Source organism: Anopheles coustani, chromosome 3 (genome assembly GCF_943734705.1).
Source record: "Anopheles coustani chromosome 3, idAnoCousDA_361_x.2, whole genome shotgun sequence".
Lineage (NCBI taxonomy): Eukaryota > Metazoa > Arthropoda > Insecta > Diptera > Culicidae > Anopheles > Anopheles coustani.
The window spans coordinates 92911748-92928827 of record NC_071288.1 but is presented as its reverse complement, the minus strand read 5'-3'; the positions used below and the strand labels follow the sequence as shown (position 1 = coordinate 92928827).

General features: G+C 47.2%; 1 protein-coding gene across 2 annotated transcripts in view; it reads right to left on the bottom strand.

Annotated features, from left to right (window-relative positions):
- The window catches only part of LOC131271825 (G1/S-specific cyclin-D2), a 38769-nt gene that overhangs the window by 7624 nt on the left and 14065 nt on the right, over positions 1-17080 (bottom strand). For both annotated transcript variants that reach the window (XM_058273380.1, XM_058273379.1), the window contains exon 4: positions 14227-14383. In XM_058273380.1, coding sequence (XP_058129363.1) covers positions 14227-14383 — 157 coding nt within the window. The remainder of the gene's footprint in view (positions 1-14226; positions 14384-17080) is intronic.

Genomic DNA, 17080 nt, shown 5'->3' with positions numbered 1-17080 from the left:
GGAGACTGCAAATTGGCGCAAAACGAAGCGACGACCAGTTGGCGGGATCGATTTTGTTTACAAACAACGCAGGACATCTCATCTCTGCCACAACAAACCCGGGGACGAAAACATAACCTTCGAGGAGATTGTAGCACATGTCGAAGGCAGCGTTCGGTGGACGTTTTGTTGTTGCACCTTCCAGCCGGCCAAGGATTGCCACCAATAAGACAAAGCCCGGGGGAAAGCGCACCCCAAGGCAGAGGAAGCATATTTTTTGTTGTGTCTGTAACGTCAGCCTTATGCTTCCCGAAGGCACGCAAGGCACCTGCTCTCGACACCAAACAAAACGACGATTGGTGGTCGTAATTTTCTGTTTTCAGTTTTTGTTTTGGCATTTTGGGGTCGCTGCATCCGCCACAGACGACCCGCCGATCGAGCCTCGATACTCGTACGTTTCCGAGTCCGCGCGTTTATCCCTGTCTAAAAAACAACCTAAAAACGCACCACACGCGCATGATCATCTCCGCGCGTCCACCTGCCTGGTGGTGTTTAAAATCCCATTGGTCCTTGCAACGATGACGAGCCACCTGCCTTCGCTTTTCTGTTTTACTTTATTCATGTATATGCTCGATCGGATGGCGATTGCACCTTCAGCTCTAAGAACGCTAACGCTAAAAGAATCGAAGGGAGCAAAAAGAAACGGGACCTAAGCGTCATTATCTCAAGTGCAGACCGGAGAGCTTTCGTATGATGATCCGGAGTTCCCTAAGGGTGAGTTCTGTGTTCTGCCTGTAGAAGTGAAATGGACCCAACCACTTGGAGGCTTCTGTTTTGAGGCAATTTGAAGACGTATTCATTTCAAAAACCCCCCAAGGGTTTGATTTTAAGCCTTGTCATTCGTGGGGTAACTTTTGAACATAATTTGGCAAACGATTTCCTCTCTGGCTTTGAGGCACAATTATTTTTGGCACACGCGGAATTGATGGCTACTGGTACTTTCTGACTTCCGGTGAACTCCTTAAGGGTTTTAATGGTCCCAATCGGTAGGAAACTATCAAGAATAAGTCTCCATTGCAGGGTAAATGTTGTGTCTATCAGCAACGTACCGAAGCGTATCAACTCCTGCTTGAGAGATCACTCGCGAAACATTTGGGGAAGAAGATTCCCCTCGAAATGGCCTCAAAGAAGAAGCCCACTCCAGCGGTACTAATTACCGGTGTAAGTTGTGGCGACTAACTTTTATCAGAGGTTCGGAGGTCATGGTTCATGGGCAGAAGCAGCTGACCCTTTGCAGCAGAGGAATCGACTGTAGGTAAAGAAATCATAAAAAATATCAAATAGGTGTCATTTGTAACATGGAAAAGGAGACGTTTTTTTCTGCTCTTCTTGCCGGAGCCAGAGGAGCCTCCAACTATCCGGACCCTAACCGGAAGAAAATAAAAAGCGTCCTCCTCCCTCTTCCTGTACACAAACGGGCGGGTTGTGCAAACAGCGGAAGTAAAAGTACCATTGCAAGAAAAAAAAGAGAAGCGGACGGGGAAGTTCAGTAGGGCAACAAAAAAAAAGTAGGGACTGAAGCAAACGGTTATCTAACCGATTGATCAAAAATGATGATCACATCCATCCACACACACAGATGGCCAAAGCCCGGGGTTTGTGCATTGTGACACGCGTGTTAAATATCCCTTCTTCCAAGGGTATTTTTTCGGGGAGAAGAAAGGAAACCAAGCTGAAAGGTTTTTCGCCCATGTGTGTCGTCGTCCACCCCTGGAAGAATAAGAAAGGCACCGGACCGAGCGAAGACGATGGCGACAAATGTTGCCACTGCCTGCGCCTCGTCCTACCTGGGACATCGGAGACACGACCTCCTATTCTTCCCTAGAATAGGGTTTTTTTCCAGCTCGATAAATTCAAGTTCCCCCCCCCCCCCCCCCCCCCCCCCCCTCAACACTACTACCCTTATTATTATTACTTCGCTGTGCCGCAATGCTAACGTCTTCACCACCTGGTGTCGTCCTTACGCCCGTAACCTACGCAATTCTATCTTGATCGTAGGGCACACATTTAATCGGAGGACGAACAAACGAACGAACGAATGACGCCACCTTCGACGACTCCTACCTTCCCTAGGGGTGTTGTTCAGGGGCTTTTTACCTCCAAGGCATATGTTCGTCTGGTGACGCTTTTCGGAAGCGGAAGAAAAGGTGGTGCTCAAGAATATGCAAGTCCCTATATTCCGAGGGAGGAAAGAAAAGCGATCCATGCCGTCGTTAGTTACATTTGAAAATTAAAAAAGATCGTTTAAATTCGAATAGTTTGTTGCACGACAAAATGGGGTCCTTATTCCCGTGTGTCCTTATCGAGCTGTATGAAAGCTCCTTTTCTTAGGACTTCAGGCGATCCTTAGCTTACGATGAAGGAACGACGCCTTCAGGACCCGTCCGTCCTCCCGCAATGCATCCTCCTCCTCCTCCTGCTTCGTGTGTTGATTGTAAGGTTATTTTATTTATTTCCTTGCATTTGTTCTCGTCCTCCTGTGGTGCGTCACACACACCTTTCGATTGAGGCAGAATTAAACATCTGCCATGCGCAATCCTCCTTCCCTACGCCGCACATTTGTGCAATAAAACTCCAACGACTTCGAACTTGCGCTGTGAATGCAAAGAAAAACCACCTCCTTCTTCCAACAAAAGTGGAATTGGTGCCGCATTTGAAAAACTCCCCTCGAAGCAGCAGGGTTGGGAGAGTACAGGAACACAATAATAATACCTCCCCGGTGGTAAAGCACCTTGAGGGAATATAAAACTGCATTGGCACGAAAGGAAAACTGCCGATTGGTGGAAACAATATATTGCCGCACGCGCTGTAAGGAATTTTTCATTGGCTTCAAAGAGAAAAACACGAACGTTTTGGCAAATACATATTGGCTGGCTGGCGGCGTGATTATGCTTTTGCGGAATAAAAACGATCACGAGATAACGACCACTTCCCCCCTTCCACAACAGCCCGACGCGGTGGTGGTTTTGAGATCATTCCCAATTGCATGCATGATCAAAGCAAGAATAAAAAACGATCAAACCGAAAAGATTCCGAAAGGAAAGAGAACCAATCTTTCTTATCTGTCGATTCGCTTCGTAATGTCTTCGTTGGTCGCTATTTTTTTTTCGTCCCGCAGAAAGGACGAAAAACGAACGAAGGTCAACCATTTTCCGGGGCTAAGGAAAAGGAGGTAGGATTCTTCCAGGTTCGGTTTTTGGCATTGCGGAGAGAAAACAGGCAATCACCAAAAAGTAGCATAGAGAAAGATTTCGTGCAGGAGAGTTCTTCCCCGGACAGCAAAACCTAACCTCCTAAACGTTTGGGTTTCCGTTTCGAATCGCACCGGATTCGATCCGATTCCCTCTTCTCTTCCCCGGGAGGCGCGCATCCTCAGGTGTTGGGTAAGAAAATCCAGAAAGACCTCACACAATATGCCAGAGTGTGCGTGCCTTGGTGCCAAAAGTGCGGAAAGAAGCTGTGCAGAAGAGTCCGGACTGGTTCTCCTTCCCATGTGGTGTTTGGTTGTTTGGCGAGCAACGGTTTTTCCTTTCGGTTTCTAGAACGGCCCGACGCAAGGAGAAGAAGGTGTAGACGGGGCGGGACGGTGACGATCACGAACACGCAGAAACATTTCTTCTCGTTACCCCACGGGGTAGGTAGGCAGGAAGGAGAAAGATTCTTTTCCTCGCGTTCCTTCTTACTTCGCTGAGGAGTGGTTGGGGGTTTTCGTTAAGGATCCTTTTCGCAAGCAGAAGAAAAACAAGCAAAAGAAAAACCCCTAACAGTGAGTGCCAAGAGCACAAAAAAAAACCGCACACACTACAAACGAAAAATGCCGATAGCGACCGGGAAAGGACTCAGACTACATTGCCTTGCGGAAAAAGAAGGCAAAGGTTTGCGCATACATAATTTGCATCACAGCGACGTGTAGAGAGAGAGGTCGGTCGGTCGACAAGAGAAGCTGAGTTAGGTACATTTGTTTCGTTTTCTACCACCACTGGACGAGACTCGTGTTTCAGGTACTTTGAAGAAAATCGACTTCGAAAGGAAGGAGGCTCTCGCTGAAGAGCGTTCGGTCCTTCGGAAATATCCGCACGCCATAAATCTATGTTTAACCCCTTTTTTCAGCACCACAAACCAAAAGCTCGAAGGCTCGAAGAAGGAAGGCTGACTACCTACTAGACGAGATATATCGGGGGCTCTATGTCTGGGCGAGCTCCTTCTTGAAGGTTAACGTGTTTCTTTTTATTTCGCTCGTTGTTGCTTCTTGGACGTCATGTTAATCTCGATCGCACACTAATAATAAAGCGTTAGAGAGAAGGTCCTTCGTCTTCCTCGTCTTGATCTTCATCTTGCGCTTGCGATCGCAAAGGGTTACCCCCTTGTGTGTCGGAGCTCTCTTTTTGTCTTCTTCTATCTCCCTCCGTGTCTTGCCATTCGTTTGATCCGTCCGACTCGTGCGAAACAGGTAGACGGGACGAATCCGAAAAAACCTTAGAGAGAACCTCAAGATGTGAGACGATGGCGCCCCGATGGTGGCACTTCTTATTCCCGTTCGATATATCCCCCTTTTTCTTCGATTGGCAGGCCAAAATTATAATATTTGTAAATATTGGCCTACGGGCGAATCCGACACGGTGCCGAAAACTGGTGATCGATTCGGCAAAGGGTTACACACCAGAGTGAGAGATTTTTATTACCATAACTAACCCCTTTTAACCCTCTTCAACGGAGGTTAAAAATGCTAACACACTGAGACGCTGCGACAAAAGATGGCAGTTTTTAATATCCCAAAAATAAATTAGCTTCTGAAAAGGATATTTAGTAGCGCACACCTCTTGATTGGAAGATCGTAACGAACTCTCATTTGCCTGATTAGCATAGGGTTTGAAAAAAGAAATTGAGGCGCCCCTCGTAGAGTTGTGAAACTGTTGTTCTGTGGAAGTGATTTTTGAAATGATGAGAAACCAAGCCAGAGGAGGAGGATTGGGTTAGTGTTTCAAGATGGTTTTACTGTACTGGCGTCCTCTTGATACTCTTCTCCTTCAACCTTAAAGAACCAACCAACAGGACGGGCGGGCGGGCTGACCATAAAATCCTGGCCGGACCGCTTTCTCAACCTCGTTACGCTTGGTCCAGAGCCAGTGGTCCCTCTCCCATTGAGGAAGATATTGCGGGAGAGTCGAGCAAAAAAAAAAAAACTTTCCTTCCAGGAAAAATTCAAGATCGAAGATCCCGAGAGGTACGGAATAGCGGCAACACTCGGGAGGACTGCAAAGAAGGAGAGAGCCTTCTTCTCCGCGCATTCGCATTGGGTTTCTTTCCACTTCTTACATCCTTTTGGGATTCGAGCTTGGTGGCTTTCTGTCGGTCGGTTCCCAGGGCCCTGAATGCAGACCAACTTGAATGCTTGCGCACACACTGGCTGAGACGAACTACTTCTTCCACACTCCGCCACGTAAAGACGGCGCACAGCGCGTTTGCGTATCACTTGAAGGCAAATATAAGAAAGAAAAAGGCTGCTGCACACGAAAGCCGGAGGAATGTCCAAACAGTGCAATGCATGTATACAACATGCGCGACCGTGCACCATATGTTTCTCCCCGGACTGTGGAATGGCCTCGAGACAAGCAGGACGACCGACGAGAGAGCTCACGTCGTCCAGATCTTTTGGGTAAACAATTAGATGCAGAAGAGGCAGCAACTGGCCGGAGGAAGAAGACACACGCTGTGTGTGTGTGCAAAGGCATGGCAAGTTGCAATTGCAAAACGCAACCACGTACACCGAATGGACCCGGGACAAACACAAACGCACGCACATGAGGAGGTAGAGGGATGTGCGCCTCTAAAGCAATGCGATCACATAACCTCAAAGTGGCTTCAAGATGGTCTCGCACAGATTTCTGGAACATGTTTTCTAACCCAGTAGGCTTTTTTTAGGGATATTGAGTAAGCTTGCGGATTTGTTGCGTAGATTTTCGATCATACCGATCCTTGTTTAGAAGTTACTTAAAGGAGAAGTATTACAGGACCCGAAATACTATCGAGAATTGAACCGTATTTCTGATCTTTGTCGACTAAACAATTTTGGGACGAAACTCAATTGTTGATGTTATGTCTGCAAAGGATAAATCAAGAACCATTAGCTAATCGCCACGAACACAACATGAAGGCTGCAAGTGTTTTTTATCTGGCAAAGTGTTGCAACTCGAACAGCAAGAAGAAAGAACCTAACCTTTATGAGTAAAGCACTTCAACAAGTGATCAATTATCGTTCGTTTTACTCCTAGCAAAGATAAAATAAACCACCGGACTACATTTTCTCGTGTACAGCATATGTCCCTTCGGTTTCCGTTCCGATTCCGATGATGGTGGTGGAAAATCGATGGGGATAAAGACGACGACGACGACGATGATGGTCAACGGCATTGCTGGCGTTTCTTCGCCGTCCGAGGATCGCCTTCAAGGAGGACCATGTCTCTGACCGACGCTTTCTTATTCTTATCGACGACAACTACCACCAGCTTGTTTTGAGCCAACAAAAAACCCGGAGGTTGGGGGGCCTTTTGTCCTACGTTTGTTATTTTAATTATTTATGTGCATACATCAGAAACCGAAAATGAAAAGTGGTTACGGGCGGAAGCGCGGCCAGAAGGAAAACCCGCAGTCCAAGCGAAACGGCGGGACGGAGAAGAAGTCCACGCCAAAATGGTTTAGAGGGCTCTTTAAAACACCCTTTTATTTCCACCCAGGGCACGTGCGCTTGGTCCGTCCGTCCGTCCGTCCTGTCGTCGTCTGGTGTGTATTTTCTGCTATTTCAAGGCTTTCCTCCTCCAGTTTTTGTTAATCGATTCGCGGCAATGGTGGTTGCGCGGCGTTCCGATCCTTTAACCATCTCTCGCGCTACACGAAAGACATTATGTGCTATTATGCTTGTCGGCCATGGGTTCCCGTGCCGCATGTGGTTATGCTGGGCGCATAAAACTAGAAATCAATAAGCGTGGATGTGGGGGGACAAAAAAAACATACCGGCCTCCCCCCATTTAAAGGGACAATGAGTGTGTGTAATTGTAATTGCTCCAAAGTGGGATATGGTGGGAAAACGAGAAAAATGGTAATACAACCGCCCTGCTTCGTCTGTGTCCTTTCCCACCCCGTCCCCCCTTCGCTAGCCCCCCGGGAAAGAAAATGACCTTCTTATTCCATTTTTTGCTATCGCGGGCATCGATGGAAGGACTTTGGGCAAATGGCGGGTGGAGAGATGGGGGCCGGGGGAAGCGTCTGACCGGTTGGAGGATGCACATGTCCTCCGTGGAATATTTCATGCATTGTGTTTTTATTTCCCTCCTGTCTCGATTTTAACGATCGAAGACGAATGATCGAAAGGTGTAACAGAAAACACGACTCGACTTAAGAAAGAAATAAAAACAAAGCCAAGCGAACAAGAAAGCCAGACCGGTCACATATGCAAGCACCATAATGTGTGCCATTGGCACGGAATCGCATAAACACATATCGAGATGGTGCGCAAGCTGCAGAAAATTAAAGCTGCAGTTATTCGATACTTGCGAAGTACAATAATTAAACCAACGGATGAAAAAAAAAACGGATCGCAAGAGAGTCATGTCAAAGGAACGAAGGTCTGGTACGGGACGTGATTTTAAATCGGAAATAATTAAGAAGGATCTGGTTGCTTGCCTTCCCCCCCTCTGTTGAGATTTGCCAAGGAAAGGAAGAAAAAAAACGGTAGGGTCACGCGCAACGGAAAACGTACGCTTCGTCACACCACATCGAATCTTAGGGGAGTCCTGCAAGGAATTGGCCAGGTGTGATTTTTATAAAGATTATTTTTTTCACTTACAGGAAAGTTGTGTTTTAAATCAACGAAAAAACACAGCCATCTCACATTTCCCGGTGTTGTTCTACTCTATTCGATATTGAAAAACTTCGTGAAAGTGATTTAAATTATCCTTTTTTCTTAAGCTTCTTTCCTTGTGACTCGCGATCGTTTTTTGTAGTTCACTTTTTTATGACGAGATTCATTTCTCTTGTCGTGCGTCAAAGGACGACAATGATCCGAAAGGGATTCTATTCTGCTCCTCGACAAACAGCGTGTAAAAAAAGATCTAGGAAAGAGTATTTTCTCCAGTTTGGTTTTCCATCTCCCCAGTGAAAGCTATCGTTTTCAAGGGGATGAGTCAAATAATGCTGAGTAGTGCGAGCTCGTAAAACCGAAATTCGGTGGCAATTGATTTGGATTTGGATTATCATTTGGACATTTCGCCAGCAAAAAAAAAAACGATCGTTTTCCCCCCTGGGTGAAGGATGATCTTTTCTTTTTTCGACACCCTTCATTTGTGTTACCTCAAGAAGAATGTGATTTTTTATTTTCTCCCAATGAAATGTATTTTTTCGAAGAAAAAAAAAATGAATCAAGAAGGATCGTTACATTTGAAGTAAGAAAAAATGTGCAGAAAAACATAAGTGCATTATAAAAAAATCAACTGGTTTACACAAGAGAACAGCCGAAAAAGAAAGCATTCCTTACCGACTAAATGATTGAGTGGTTTTCCCTTTTTTCGTCGGCAATCTCTAATTAATTTTCTCCGTACCCTAACGCGGAGAATAATAATGCATGTCGGGTGAAGATTTGCACGGTGCATTTCACTCATTGGCACACACACACACAACCGTGTCCCGGGGTCCGATCAAGGATTTATGGTGGGTTTCTTTAAATCTTGTTGTATTTTGTTTCTTCACCATCTTTTGAATTATTGCCAAACCGAGAAAGATTTATTAATTGAAGGAAACACTCCCGGGTAACCCCGTTCCCCGGACGGTGTTATCTTCTTGGCGCGCCCGGTTTGATTGAAGGAAAATCTTTTTCCCTTTTTCCTTCCCATCCCGAAAGGGGAAGGACATTGAAAAGGGTAAGTGGTAGGGAATTTTATTACCCAAAACATGGATTGCACCACAACCGTTTGCTTGGCTTGGGGAGGTGTAATTAATTTATTGATCATGCGGTGTCCCACCAGAAGAGAGCAGCCAATGCTGCAGTCGCGGGAAAAAGGAGTAACGAAAGAAAAGGGGTAATAAATTTATCCCGTTGCTCGACAGCTCACAGGACGAATCTCCAAAACTAACCGTTATCCGTGGCGAGAAGCAACACGGCCGGTTGTTGTTGCGGCTTTGTCCGGGTAAGGGAAGAAAGTGGTTCCTTTTGGGTAGTTGATTTCGGGGACAAGTTCGAGTTCGGGCCCGGGGATGGGTTGGATTGGATGATAGCGCCAGGGAAACCCCGGAGGAGGAGGAACGAGTTTTTCCTTCCGCAAACAAAAGGAGGCCTGGGAAACTGGAACCGGTGTGTGCCAGAGGATGATGTCCCAGTAAAGGATACAACAGGACAGGACAGGACGGGGAAACGCACTCCATTCCTGATTTCTTCAGCAGTCCCCTGGTGGGAAAACTGGTGACATTTCGGTACAATGTTGCTCCTTGGAGTTGCTTGTGTATCATATAGTACCCAAGGCTCATTAGCAACGACAATCCGGAACGTTACCCCGGACTAACCGAGGCGCAATCGAATCCGTCCACTGCCAATCAGTCCCAGACTCATTCATTAGTCCTCGGGGCGAAAATGAGGACCGGATTTTTTCATACTAAAAAGGGACAATATTCCATGCACCTCCCCCCAGCTCCAAACCCTCCCGAAGTTCAGAAAATTTGCCTTCGTCTCGAGACACATTTGCGACGACGACCATGGAGTAGCAGGAAATCACCATTTACTGGACCAGCTGGCTGGGTTGGTTGACGGACAATGTGGAGAAGTTGACGAGAGTTCACAAGACAGTGTGTGTTGTTTGTCGTCTCCGGTATGATGAACGTTTCACGCACCCCCCTCCCTCAACCCCGCGCCGCAGCAGCACAAATCTCGGTTGGTTTTTTAACCGTATCAGCAGCGCGACAAACAATTGCATGAATTGCAAAAATCGCTAAATTTAGCCGAACCACCGGCGAAGAAACCGGTCGGTGTTGGCAAACGGGGAGATCCTCACCGTGGACGTGTGTGCGCAGGAAAGAGATGCCAAGTCCCCCTGACGATATGACGCTATGGGGATTGTATCAATTTGTAAAAAACGAACCAACAGCAGATGTGTATGATCGTTCACATGACTTTTAAACCGGTATAGTTTCCATAGCTTCACATTTCAATTCCTTACAGCAAACCATTCTCGTCTTCCCCTTGCCAGGAGGTACTGGTGCTTTAGGGAAGATAGATGGCTCATCGATTTCTTAGTCAGGGTTAAATCACAGCCGCCTCGGCTCGGGCGCCGGTAAGGGTTTCCCCATGAACTACCTGGAACTTGGCAGATGGTTTCGTATCGTAAGTTCTCGATGTAATCCATTTCCTGATATCGCACACAGCCAGCACGCCGCAAGAAGTTCAAATAATGGAATTGGTACCGCGCCGTGGTGTGTATATATCGAATGTCACCTTTTGGAACTTCAAGATAGGTTATTTATTTAACTGGCCGCAAACCGATAATAGCGCACGATAAGATCGCAAGCTGCCTCTCCGGCACAAGGTAGGTTGTAATGGTGAAGATGAGGACATTGATACACGGCTAGTTACAATTCTGTACTCTTAGTCCGCACCGCTGGAAACATCGTTGTAACATTGTTGCAGATGCCAAATTATTGGGTCATTGCACTGAACAAACGATGTAGCAGTCAATCCCGGAAGAGAATCGAAGACTTGGAACAGGCACCGAATGTCGAATCTTCCTTGGTGAAGAGAACTCCGCTTTAGGAATTCGCGTTTAAAATGTCGGTGGAGCGAAGGAACAGAGGACACACACCATGCTGCTTTTGACGCCACTTCATCAAAACGATACGCTGTCGAGCCTTTTATGAGGAGAGGCGGTTTGCGATTTCCATAAAATGCCGACTCTCTTCTGGAACGTTGCCAGTAAGTAAAGGCTCCATCGTTCCCATCGGCAGGGAAACGGTTATAAACACTACCACCATCGGACAAAGCAGTCGCGGGAAAGTGCGCGGTGGAAAAACTGGCACTTCCCTAACGTGGAAAATGACCCTCGCGATCGCGACTCCATTTATGGTGGTGGCATGTGGTGTGACGTGTGGAGCTTTCAAAAACGGGCACGAACAAAAACAAAAAAAAAAAAACTTAAGTCACCCTTCGGCAGGTTCAGAAACCCCAACCAACAAGTGGCCACACGGCACGCCATCAGCAGGTTGTACCGTCAGCTACAGCAGGACTAATTGTCTCTCCCTGTTCCTGTGCTTGACACTTGAGGAGAGTTGATCTACTTCGATTGGCCGTTGACACTTGTGGAGGACGGACTGGACACTAAAAATAAACGATACTTGGATAGAAAAAAAGGAGGAAAACATAAACTAAACTGAAAGGATCATTAGAAGGGATGTAGAGGAAAGACCGGTGGGAGGGGAGTTGAACAACCGGAAATTAACATAAATTTCTCCCTCAACCTGCGCGCGATCGAGGTGTCGCGATAGGACAAATAAGCAGCCAAGCGGGCAAGCGCGACCCGGGTTAATTAAGGACACGTCCGGTTCAAGAGTGCAAAGAAGGAAACGGACCAACACCTGCATGTTTTCCATCCGGGTGTTGCGCGCAGGGTTTACGTGCGCCTTGCGCTAAAGGTAGGAGAGCAAGTCAAGTAGGTCTTTGCCCGGGGTTTAACGTTGAATATCCTGCAGAAGCTGAAGGTGTGCGCAACAGGCTGTCCTGCAGTCCAACTGACCGAGCACGAACACATAACCTGCCCGAAGGCGGCCACGTTTCCCTATCCTGGGGGTAGTTTTATATTTTATTTTTAAATAAACTTCGTATGAACGCGAGGTGCATCGGAATCGGTAAAAAAAAGGATTCCGATACACGAACCCACCACAACGAAGTGCTGGTACTCAACACAAACACTTCCCCCAACTTCTTCACTTCTGGGTGCGCACCATTACACATTAACGACGTCGATGGCAGATGTTTGATATCAAACCCAACCACACCGGGAAGGCGCAAAAGCAAAAGAAACCAACCAACCACTCGATTTCGATTTGAATCGAGTCCGTTTACCCTCTTGACGATCCACAGGGCTAGGGCTTTCCGTAGGACGAAAAAAGGATACACGGTGGAGAAGTTGAACGCGAAACGATAGCAGATGTTTCTTTGACCTCGTACGGGAAAACGGGAAGTACGGTAAATTCCGTTGGACTTGGAATACTTCACTTGGATCCCAAGGATGTTCTGTTTGTAGCATTAACTAGAGCGAGGACTGAAAGTGTACAACAAAATTAATATTTCTTACGTGTATAGATCCTTGGACTAACTTTTTTCACAATTGGCGAGTCTAGACAGACGAAGTCCTTAAGCAAAAGACCCAACCCATGTCACTCCAAGGACCAAGCCATTTAATTCCTACCCAAAAAGAGCCCCCGACGTATGGAACATCCTCGACGTCTCGACCGAGGAAGGATCTCTTTTGTCGTTCAACCCCTTCGAGAACCTAACCCATTACCTCGTTTCGTTCCAGAATAGCGAACGAAACATCAACACATATACGTAAGGAGGGCCAAAGTCGTCGATCAGGCAACAGTCCCCGTCCGCAGATTCTCGGAGGACACGACGGGGCGCGTTCGTTCGTCGGGGAGGAACGCAATCAACAGCACACGACGCACAGGAATCTGGATCGCTTCCGCTCAAGCAAGTCGCGGTCTGAGTGTGGTGTTGTTTTTTATTCTTCCCTCCCCTACCCCCGGATACCTTTCGGTTTTACCTTTCGGTGCCCTGTTAAGGCTTCTTCTGGTCTACGGCGTGCGCGCGCGCGAACAACCGCCGCTCGCGATAACCTTGAATTTAAATATCCCCGAAAATGAATGGCACATTAAACGTGAAGAGGCCGGGGTAACGGGGCGAAAAAAAAGGAGCCACAGACACACACACACAGACTCTAGCAAAAGGGAGAGATTCCGTCGTGATGTGAGATTCGATCGAGTGAATTTCAACCGTCCTCCTCCTCTCCCAGGGCTCCGGGGGTTCCTTCCGTCCAACTCCGGTTCGGATTGTGGAGAAAAAAAAAACAAACCGAATGGAATACACAACACACAACAAGGCGGCAACACAGGCATTGGCATTGAAATCGAAGAATAATTGTCCTCGACACCGCGCGCCGTTGTCCTCGACGACGGAGCAGAGCATTTGAGGAAATCGAAAAAGGAATCCAGACGGGACCAAGGCAAAAAGGTGGTGGATGGATCTCGCTCCTCTTGGCGATATGCTGCTGCTGCCGTAAAAAACGAACGCAAACATCCGAACCTCCAATACCCGAACACGTAGTGAAATGGTGCGCGTGTTTTTGTGGCTGCTGCCTCCTCTTTTATTTGCTGCTGGCTCGAGATGGTTGCTAAATTCCATCGACCGGGACGCGATTCCATCGGCATCGGATCTTCGGTCGGGCTCTCTCGCGCCGGGTTCGATGCAGAGGGCAATAAACGGTTTGTAGTAAAAGAATTTTATGAAAATGACCTCGAATTAGAGACCTCTTCTTCCGCGCGGGTACGACCGAGGCGGGAACTTGGTTGACTCACACACGGAGGCAATTGGAAGGAGATGCGCGATGGTATATCCCAGAGATGCCCAGAGTGTTGGTCCTCTCTTCTGGGTCGCTTTGACAAATCAATCCAACGGACGGAAACGCGAATTGTCGTACCCACCCCACCGTTCGACGCTACAGAACGATTGGAAGACGAGGGGGACCCACGTTTTATTACGATCATTAATAACATAACCTTACACACCAGAGGTTCTCGAAGCAGAAGGGAGCGCTGCATTCCATCACATGTTTGGAGCGTTTGGCAACGAGAACCTAACGCATTATATTTGACAATTCTTATTTCTCCCATAGAAATGGTTAATTGCGACAGGAAGTCCTTGTGTGCGTCACCGAACAATGACAGTTGCGAAAGGACGATAAGACAAGCCCAGGGAAGGACATATTTTTGCCTCGAAGATCCACACACACCATCTGGAAGCAACCGTTGGGCAACGTTTTTTGTGTCCTTCCAGCAATTGTTGCAATTAACTGACCTCCGTGGTCACCGTGATCCTGTGTACGTTTGCGTCCCTTCTTCTTAACGATTTCGTACCATCGCCATCCTGACACTTACCGGTATTGCAGACGTGTATCAGGGTGTGCGCGTGCTCACGCAGCCTGGCGTCGTCCGAGCCCCATTTGGCGCGCTCCAGAATATGATCAACATAGTCGTACGCCGTCACCGCGTTGATGTTCCACTCGAGCTTGCTGATCAACAGCAACTCCCAGTTCTAAAAAGGACGGAAAAGGAGAAACAAGAAAATTAATTAAAAAAAAAGTGCGTTAAAGAATTAAAACGATAAAGGATAATGGAAGGATAAGAGAGTAGACTTTACGAGGCGATGCCTTGAGCGGGCACGCGCCTGCCGGACATCTGTTATTATGACGTGTGTTCCTTTATTTCTTTTTTGGGGCCAGCCGTCTTTCTTCGAAGGACTTATAATGGGTACAAAATTGTGTAGGCCGAGAAACGGTTTTAAATTTATTCAGGAACGTGGCTTAAGTAATAAGCAAAGGACGTGCTATGAGCACGTGCCCACCAAAAAGGAGTGGAGTATCCACGAGCCCGACACGAGGGCAACAATAAGGTTATGTGCATAAATTTCGTGCGCTGTCGATCGTGAAAAGCTGACGAATGAATGCTCCCCCTCCCGACGATCCCAAGGAAGTGCAGTGGGCAACTTTCCATTTCTTGGCCAACCACTACCAACTGTCTCGCAACGATCGTAATCGTAATCCTACGCCACACGACTCACGAGGAGTGCGATCTATGAATAAAAAGAGTATAATTTCGGTTTAAAAGAAACTCAAGAAATGGACAGGATAGTAACCGACCCCTCATAGGACCTTCTTGTTGTGTTTGAAAGACAAAAACCGTTAAATTAAATTGAACATCTACGAACATGTCCCTTCTTCTGAAAGTATTGTTCTATACATTTCCTGGGATTAACGCTGCCTGTCTTGGGTCTTTTCCCTATCGTATCGGTCAATTTGAGGTTATGCAAATGTTAAAACAACCCTCAATGAAATCGCTCCCGAATGCAAGAGAGAGAAGGATAGGGTGACAGGATTTTATGTTCTTGACCGCAAAATTATATGCCATCATAAATCGTCTACGCGCTTGCTCATCGCCACCCAATCCCCGATGTGCATCATCATATCAACGTTTTAATGCACCAAACGGGGAGAAAAAGGACATTTGCAGCAGCAGGAAACGGTGGTGTTCTTATGACTGATTGTGTACGTCGGGATTTTTTGATTGATTAATATCTGCTGCCCGTCCGCGGCGTAGCCACCGAAGAACCGAGCGCGACACAACATCATCATCATAATTTCGGGACGGTTGTTGGTGGTCCCATCTAGAGTTGCATTCCTCTCGCTGCACAACATCAAGAAGGACATCACTCTTGGGTTTCTCCTCGTTGCCAGCATCCGATTCCATCGGTCAATGTAGGGGATTTTTTCAACCCATACACACCATACAACATTGCTGTTTGAAATGATGTTGTTTTGCTTCTTCCCTTCCCGTGGCGGGACCCTTGTTTTCTTCCCCCGTTCGGCAAATATTACCACACCGTTATCTTTCCCCAGCGGTGAGGGGCGTTCCAAGATCCTTTGCTTGGTTTTAATCGAGGGGACACAAGCGGACAGCACCGCATAATGCTGATGAATGGTCGGGTAAAGGTAATCTCAGAAGCGACAACATTTGCTCCTCGTCGTCGTCCTAACGAAAGAAAACCAACGCCGGTGTGATCTTCCATGACCCGGACCCGGGTTGTGTGGTTTTATCCTTCCAGTGGAGTTTTATGCGTTTATCGTTCTTGCTGCTGGTCGTATCCTCGGGTAGTTGCGTTTCAACTGCGGGTTGTTGTTTATCGCCCGTTCAAGGATGTCCATTATTATTAAATCGTAGTTCTTCCTCGTGATCTCTTGCATCGATCGTAGACATAATCCAGTGACGATCTTCATCATAATGGCACCAACACAACTGCTACGCTAAAATCAAAACACATTAGAAACTGCTCGTGATCATGAGAAAAGGGGGGGGCTTCTAAAATTATCCTCCTCCTCGGACGACGAACGGACGATTGATCCAATCTCCGGCGATCAGAACCGGCTCTTTAGAGCCCCTAACCATCGTCATTTCTGTGGTGATTACGCGTGAATAGTTCTCTCACAGGCAAATATGTCGGCGCGGGATGATTTATACCTGCGTGTCCTGCCAACAGCACCGACTCACCCATCCCATCTCTTCCTTTCAGATCTTCGCAGCATCGAAAAAGGAGTGCGCCATGGGAAGAGATCCTTACTGCAAAAGCTCGACCAGTTCGCCGGTTGGAGCGGGCGAAAACAAAATTTATCCAAATCATCATCATCATCATCAGCAGCACGAGAGAGGTCTCTCGTCAGGGAACAAAAAATAAAAATAACGAGAATGAATCCAAAACGAGACCGATGCCTTTTAAAAATAAAGCGGCGGGGGCCCACTACCGATTTGACCAATGCGGGACACACAAAGCATCGTCGTCACGTCCCGTCCGACCTCCACCTTTCTTCCCGCAACTCGACATTCCACTTACGAACACACACACACAAAAAAAGAACTATGCGCCGTTTGCGTGATTCTCAAGATCGTGTGTTACATTTTTTGCTGCCGCTGTGCTCCTTTATTTTACCTGCCTCCTTTTTAAACATATTTTCATATCCTTCAGCGAAGGCGCTAAAGGGAATGCCGCCCCGTCGATTCCCACACCCCCGGGGGTTCACCTTCGCGTCCACAATTGAAAAAGAACTGTTGCTCCTCGATGTATGAAAAATGTTTTTTTTTCGTTTAAGAGTAGCACCTCAAAACAGGCGATCCTCCCTCCTGCGAGATGGTGAATGCCGGGTTTCTTTTTTTGTTCGATACGGTCAAAATTCGATTTTCG